At 35.3% G+C, this 8153-nt stretch overlaps 1 protein-coding gene across 1 annotated transcript in view; it reads right to left on the reverse strand.

Moving 5' to 3' along the window:
• The window catches only part of TPO (thyroid peroxidase), a 37405-nt gene extending 32691 nt beyond the window's left edge, over positions 1 to 4714 (reverse strand). Inside the window, exons 1-2 of the mRNA XM_025896775.1 lie at positions 4621 to 4714; positions 2308 to 2392 (exon numbers count right to left, since the gene is read on the reverse strand). Of these exons, the coding sequence (XP_025752560.1) occupies positions 2308 to 2392; positions 4621 to 4714 (179 nt within the window). The remainder of the gene's footprint in view (positions 1 to 2307; positions 2393 to 4620) is intronic.
• Between the last annotated feature and the right edge of the window lie 3439 nt (positions 4715 to 8153).

Genomic DNA, 8153 nt, shown 5'->3' on the forward strand with positions numbered 1-8153 from the left:
TTTGATGAGATAACTTCTGTAACATAAAGTTAACCACTTAAACATATGAAAACTCATTTTCCTGTAAGGGTAGTCAGACACTGCAACAGGATGCCCAGAGAGGTGATGGTGTCTCCATCACTGGAGATATTCAAAGCCCAAATGGACAGTGTGCTGAGCAACCTGCTCTAGTTGATCCTGCTCTGAGCACAGCACTGGCCTAGGTGGTCTCCAGATCTCTCTCAACCATTCCGTGGTTCACTGCAAGATTTTTTTTTTTTTTTTACTCAGCATGGGTTGTCTTGCCAGTGTGGTTTTTATGGCAGAGGAGCCTTGAGAAAAGTGCATCAGAGGGAATTTCCTTTTTAGCTGGAAGACCCAAGTCCTAAACTGACTCCCTACAGCTTAGGAAAAAACACTCCAGTCTATTCCATTTCTGGAATGGTCATAGGTTTCAGATATTTCTGAGGGCTTCTCTGCAACATAGCTCTTTTTTGGATATGCAATTTTCATGAAAATGCACTGTCATATTCATTGCTGTCATATTCTTGTGCTTAAAGCGCAAGAAAATTTTAAAATGGAATTAGCAGTTTTGATTTGGGCAAAGCAAACAGTTAAATTTCTGTTTGCAAAATTTGAAACATGCTTACATAAAAGGTATTAAGCAAGAAAATACAAACTCCAAAGGTTTTTCTAGATGTTTAATTTGTCCTTAATTGATCCAAAGGAGACAGCATGTTTATTTATTCCTTACAAAGAAACCATTTCTTTTCTTTGAAGAGCAGAGTTACTATGAAAAAGAACTATCTTGCTCTTCAGCACCATGTTTTTCAGGTCTTTTATAGACAATAAAGAATTTGTCAGAGAATCTGGAGTATTAAAAGTCCTGAACTGTGTCTCAACTAAAAAGAAGAGAAAGATGACGTAACTAAATGCAAGAACTCAAGTTCAATATTTTAATATCTGCATGGAAATAATATCAGTCAAGCATCATTTAAGAAAACTTACATGAACAGAGAAACATCTCTATACAAATGAGTTAAATGAAAATATTCGTACAAATTATCTAGGAGGTAAGAATCAAAAATAACCCAAATAACCCATACCCTAAAATAATCCCAAAACCTAGCCCCAAAACTGAACCACCATCATCTTTAAGGGCAAGATGTGCTCAGTTAAGAAATATTTTATTTCTTTAATCTCACAGGCCCCATAAGATTATCACAGCAGTTATTAGTTTGCCACATTTCTTGCCCATTCTACCCCCTGCCCTTACTCAATGTATACATGCTAGTCCCTTCTAGCTCTTACCCATACTCCTAAAGCTGAACACTGTGTAAGTTGCAAACTGTCTCAGTATTTAGTAATGCAGAAATAGCCTCCTAAAGCTAGTAGAATGACCCACAATAGTATCATTATTAGGAATATGAAATCAGTCATGATGTGTATTTTGTACGTGTTTAAGCATATAAATCCTAGTATGGACCATGGTGTGGTCCTAGGAAGTACCTAGTTACAAGACCAGAGTCAATGGGCACAAACTGAATTAAACACAGGAGGTGGTGTCTGCACATCAGGAAACACATTTTACTTGGAGGGTGACTCAGTACTGGCACAGGTTGCCAGAAAAGTTGTGGAGTCTCTCCTTGGAGACACTCAGAAGCTGTATGTTCCTGGACAACAGGCTCTAGGTGGCCCTGCTTGAGCAGGGGGGTTGGACCTCCAGGGATCCCTTCCAACCTCACCCTACTGTAAATCTGCAATTCTTATAAAGGTCTTTAAAGGGAATCCAATAATAGGACTTCTGAGTACCAATGTTCTTTAGAGTCTGTATATCCACATACACCATATTTCAAAGGAAGCTTAAGAGTCTGGTGATTCATTTGGAGTGATTAAGGGGTCTCAGTTTTATTCCTAATAAAATTTCAAATCCTAATTGAAACAATCATCATTTAACACCTTTTATCATTTATCGTCTGTGAGATATTGACCAAATAATTGTCCCAGTATACTGTGAGATAAATAAACATCATTATCTCCATTTAGTACGTGAGGCAGCTGAGCCACTGAGAAGTTGAGACTTGTGTTTTTAAATTTAAATGCCTCAGGGTTGTCACCAAAAATGAAACCACAATAAAATAAAAATGACCTCAATCTCTACATATAGAGTGGCCACAGTTCTTGACAGGTTCTGTCCATATAAACAGTCATCTCTCACAGAGCTCTGCAAATTGTGACTCATTTTCAAATCACAGGAATAAATCCTTTAAGAAAATCCAAGAAAAAGTTTTTTGCAGAGTAGATTCTTCACGTCTTTTTTTTTTTTACCTGTTCATTTCATAACGTGCAGCATAATCCACCAGACTAGAACCCTTCTGGATAGCCTTAGTAATGCAGTTATCTTCAATTTCTTCTTAACAGGAAAAAAAAAATGAAAAGAAATACGAATATTTTAAACAATGGTGTACTTATTAAAATACTTAAAATTAGAAAATATATAGGTCTCTAATATTAATGCACAATGTTTCCCCTTTAAAATCATCTCCTTATTTTAGTGTTCCTGAAATTAATATTATGGCTTCTGACCCTTCTGAAAGGTAAGGTAGGAGTAGTAAATCAGCTCTACCATAATTTGTAAAGCTTGAAGAGTTAGATTTCCTTTAAGTATAAATCCAGTTATGGACATGTTATATAGTTCCAAACATAATAGGTCCAGTTGAAACGTGTTGTGTTCTCTGTATGCAATTATGCTTAATTGGCTGCATATGTATTTTTCATTAATCTGTCCTTGGATTGATAGGACAAATTTGAGTCTTCCTCACAGGTAATGTGAGCTAGGCTGAGACACATGAAGAATTCAAGTACATATTCAGGCATAATTAAAAAACTTTAAGACTTCTGGAATTGGACCAATGAATCGAAGTCCTATTCTCATTTCTTCATCTATGTTTGATGGAAAGATATATGTGAACCTAATAATACTTCAGCTGTGCTATTTTCTATACTGCTATCATGAAACTTGGTTTAATCCTCTTTTGTACATACAACTTTAAAAGAATCAGTCACATTTAAAGTCCAAGGGTTTAATTTCCACCTGTACTTTGTAGGATGGCCCATTTTTTCTTAGAAAATGAATAATAAAAAATAATAACAATAATTTATGTACAATTGTTTATAATTTATGTACAGTGTAATTTTAGGTGAGCATATTTTATCTGTAGTCCATACTGTACTATTTCTGTGATCCTTTTTTGAGTAGGGCACTCAGCTTAATGGAAAATAATGTGTGATGAGGAGTAATCTTTGCTATGGAAAATTATACTCCACTCTCCTAAAGATCTCACCATCTAAGTACAGCAGTAGTTATTTCTCTTTTTCACCTATGCATGATAAAATATTCAGATGATTCATTTGATATTATCATTCAGATTTCTGCTATATCTGAATGTCTATGTTATGAAACAAGTCTGATCTTTATAGGTAACACAACAAGTAATTATTTTAAACTTTATTATGTTTTCTAATTACTTTTAGGAGGTTTACCTCTGAGAAATATAATATGCTTAAAGTATTGCTCATTATGTGATATTGGTTCCTACTCTTATCTAAAAGAGGAGATCCACTTGCTACACTTGAATTCCATTGTCTCTCTGCTGAGAAGTATGATTTTAGTACCAATACAGTGTTTTCAAAAACGTGGTTTTTGCAGTAATAAACATTATTTTATACTGTTCCCATGAGACTAAAAGACACTCTAAAAAGAATCATGTGCAGTTCATCTTTCTGTTTATTTACAGTCCATGTGTATTCATGTATGGGGCCTTCCAGAAGCTCAAGTGGGCATATAGAAAGGAGGGAGAGGGACTTATATGAACAGATAGTGACAGGACAAGAGGCAGTGATTTTAAACTGATCGAGGGCAGGTTGACATTAGATGTTAGGAAGAAATCCTTTACTTAAAAGGATTTAAGAGAATGTAAAGTTTGAAAATCCAGTTTCTTTACAATCTCTGCCCTAATTCCATGTAAAATCATTCTCTGCGGATTTCTTTTAAAATTCAATCTAGTGTCTGCCTACATTTCTAGTTTACAAGATCTAACTTATTTAGATTGAGCAGATGCAAATAAAACTGCTGTGATGCAAAAAATGACAAGATTGCATTGTTTGAACATAGGGACTATTGCTATCTGAGGTGCTCTAAAATCCACAGGGGGCCAGTAGCAAATGAACCCACAGGATATATGCACCCTTGTGGGCCAGCGTGCCAGGTGGGGCTTCCTATGGCAACAGCCTCTAGCCCAGGAGGACTAAAGGTAATGATTAGCAAATGGGGAAAGAAATCTGTCAATCATGTTTGTAAATGTATCATGTGACGTATGAATATCACTAGGAAAGTAAAATCACTCCTAGTCAAAGAATAAGTGATTGAGATACGTTGCACATACAAAGTTTTATTATGCGAGTTTATGAAGATGCATTTTAAAAAAAAACACCCATGGAATAATTCTCACAGAAGCCAGATAGTATATCTTGAACACAAAAAGAGATTAAGCTATACTGCCATTGCTAAACTGTTTCCAGTGCCAGTGTATTTTCAACAGTCAACAAAAGAAAATAACATTTATTTTTACTGTTACTTACCAAAGATGGTATCTGTGCCTATCTGTAGGAAAGAAAAGAAAACAGCTGTGAAGGCTGTAGCTGCTGAAAGTCCCAAAATAATGAAAACTTTCATCTACAAGAAAGAAGAAATAATTGGTGACAAATTATATACCTTCATCTTCTAATTTAAGCCATATTATAAATAATTTCCTGGATAAAGCAAATTTTACTTTAAAATTAGCTTTGTAGCCATGTTTGACTGTGTTTTTGAAGCTCAAAGTAACTCATCTTCTCTTTTTACCTTCCTTGCTTATTACTTTTCTTTTACATTTTGAGAAGCTTCTAGGACAAGGAGAGACATCTCTTTATTTTATAACATAATATGTTCTCAAAATATCAGCAGCACTTAGCCTACATATTAGAAATTCATCGGTATTTTACCACAATTCATTTTGAACTTCTCTGTGCACTACCATGATTTGATTGTAGATTAGTGATTGCATGTAAGATCATTAAGTGGCCAAATTACTAATAACATCACTCAGACTCCCGTAGGCTCCTATCCATATGTAACTGTGCTATCAGAGCAGCAGAACAAATATGCTCACATAGCTTAGGTGAGCTGCATTCTCTGTTTCAGTGCACTGATTCTCTGGCAGTTATTACAGCAGTGAAAATATATAAACTATCCAAGAGGTAACATTTTTCACATGCACTATGTTGGTTGGAAATTGAAAGAGTTAAAATATTTTTAGCTCTATATCCTATCAACATTAAAAAAATAGTAATAAATCAAGTCTGAAAATTCAGGGAAACTATATTGCCAATAGAAACTCAATGTGAAAGCACCCCTTCTTTTTACATTTCATGAATTAATATGATTAATTTCTTCTAGAAAATGGAAAGCAAAAGTTTTATTGTCTGACCTTTTGTCTGCTGAGGAGATTATCTTCCACAGTTCTGTACTTTATCGATGGCAGTAACTGTTCTGAATTATGAAAGCTAAGTACTTTCCAGGGACTCAGCTTATGCTATCAGCTTTATGCACTGGTACTCACTCAAGCTTTAACAGTGCAAATAATTTCAAAATCTTTTTGACCACAGCATGTTCCCACAAAGCAGAAACTGACGTTAATACTTGACTTATTTTTTTTTCCTGCTGGGAACCAAGAGTTACCTATGCAGTCAGTTCTTATATCAGAGTAATGTTTCTGAAAATGAGAAGAAAAAATGCTCATACTAAATATACATATATATATATTGCCATGTTATGCAGCAAAATAAACTCTGGGTATATTTTTCACTAGTTCTTCTTGTCAATGTATTTGAGAGTAACAGGAATTTTGTATCCTATTTTATGTATTCTATAATTGGCGCTTTACCAAAATGACCATTTTAGTTACAGATGATAACCCCCAGGCTGCCCGCCAACTTCCAGCACTTTTTATTTTTTTTCTTCTCTGGAGTAATTTATTTCACACTTCTGAGCCTAGATATTTTTCTTGAGTTACACTTTTCAACCCTATTTCTTCTTCTAAAGTCAGTAGTTTGACCTTTAGAATCTAACTGGCTGGGTTTTTTTCTATTTCCTATACAGGCAGAGAGATCAAAATTGGATCTGGAATTAGGATTGAGGATTTCCTCATTTAATCTTTGCTGGTGTCGACAGGGAGATCACAAGGTGGAGCCAAAGATCAGTGTTTTGATCTCTGCCATATGTGATAAGTTAAGTAGGAGTTGGGTAGCAGGGAGCATCCTGGAGCTTACAGCTGTGGTATGTGGTGGTGAAAGAAAACCTACAGGCATGTGAACTGACTGGAGGAGAAACTCCATGTTGTTCTTACAGCAGTTCAGGAATATCATCCATAACCTGTTCAGTGCAAAGGTGAGTGGATATGGTTGAGAAGTAAGCACAAAGCAAAGGGAAACAGACCTCTATTGGAAAAGTAGGTTTATGCTCTTTGGCTGGGGCATTTAAGATTGTAGACATGAAGTCAAACTTGCAATACCTCTTTAATTTACTTTCCAAATTGTAAATCTTTTAAGAATAAGTTTCCTTACATAAGAAAACATAAAGTAGATTGACTTCTCCCAAGACAGCAAAGCATTGAGAAAAGCAGGTCCATTCCAAACACCTAATAGAACAGGATCTCTCACCTGTGTTCTTTCATAAGTACCACAGGTTTAATTTCTGAGAGATTAGAGGCTTTCTGAAAGTGAAAAATGTGTTTGATTTTTCTTTGCAGTTTCACAGTAAAAAAATCAAAGCTTCCACATTTGGTTCAAAGAAAGCATACCTACATCAAGGTTTGTTTAAATAAGGATCTCAGCCTTTGCTTGTTGGTTGCAGTTGAAATATTTGTCAACAGCTGGGTTTAAATGGTTACAGGCAGTAAATTGGTCTGTGATGAAAAAACTGAATGACAACATCTGTGTTTTTCTGATTTTAAGAGTATGAATGCTTAACTCCCCACTGAGCCACAAATAGTTTTAGTTAAAACATACGGGAAAGCTTAATTACACTGGATTGACATGGACAGACACAGTTGTATTCCTATTCTTACTGGAGCTTATTCAGTATCCTGTTATTGAAATCTGCTGAAAGACAGAGGGTAAAGTTTAGTGGCTCAAGAACAGCCTTAATTTTCTTAGTCCAAGATTCATATATTACCCACATGTCAATGCAGAAAATTTCGATGAATACCTTGCTGAATGTACCCCTTTGTCCCAGATTGTCTGTGAGCTGCCTGTCTTAAGCCATTCTTTCTGCAGAAAGGGTGTCAGACCTTTCCACCCAGCAAGGAAACTGCACAGATCAATGACAACCTAAACATGGAGTAAAAACCAGTGTAAAACAGTCCTTATGCTAAACAGCACTCTTGAGAAAAGCAACAGTGAATCTTAACGGTTAACCATATGAATATTAGTAAGCTTTAAATTAAATGACTCATTCAATTTGTTATATTATCAAGATTTAAATCTGCACATGAAGAGCAGTACTGTATCTGTGTTCTTAAAAACTAAAAACCTATAAAATAAATCTTTGAGTTGATGATAAAAAGAAAATTCTGTTCAAGGAAATACTCCAAAACAATAGAATTTCAGACTACTCACACATGAATTTCTGCAGATCTACTACAGTATTTAGAAAAATTAGCCCATACTTAAAATATTATGCAATTGCAACTGATGTTTGATACTGGAAACAGACACAATTCTATAGCCTCAAAACAACTGCATATGCACTGTAACAGCCTGCAGCCCTATCAGGCTCTGTGAGGCATCATCAGGTCTTTCAAACATTGGATTAGAATGAGAGATCTCTGACACATATCTGTGCAGCTGCAGGAGCTATTTTTGCTAGCAGATTACACTATTTTGTAAAATTTAGTGGCAATCCTGGGCTCTAGCAAGGCATGAAGGACACTGTTGATATGGATGTCTAATCTATAACAGTCAAATTAGTTTCCGATCTCTTCTGGCTTTTAAAATTCTAAGAACACTCTTGCAAGAGAAGAGGCAAAAAGTGCATATAACTGCACAATACTTCAACAGAAGAAATTTTGCTGAAG

This window comes from Manacus vitellinus, unplaced genomic scaffold (assembly GCF_001715985.3).
Source record: "Manacus vitellinus isolate BGI_N305 unplaced genomic scaffold, ASM171598v3 scaffold_11_pilon, whole genome shotgun sequence".
NCBI lineage: Eukaryota > Metazoa > Chordata > Aves > Passeriformes > Pipridae > Manacus > Manacus vitellinus.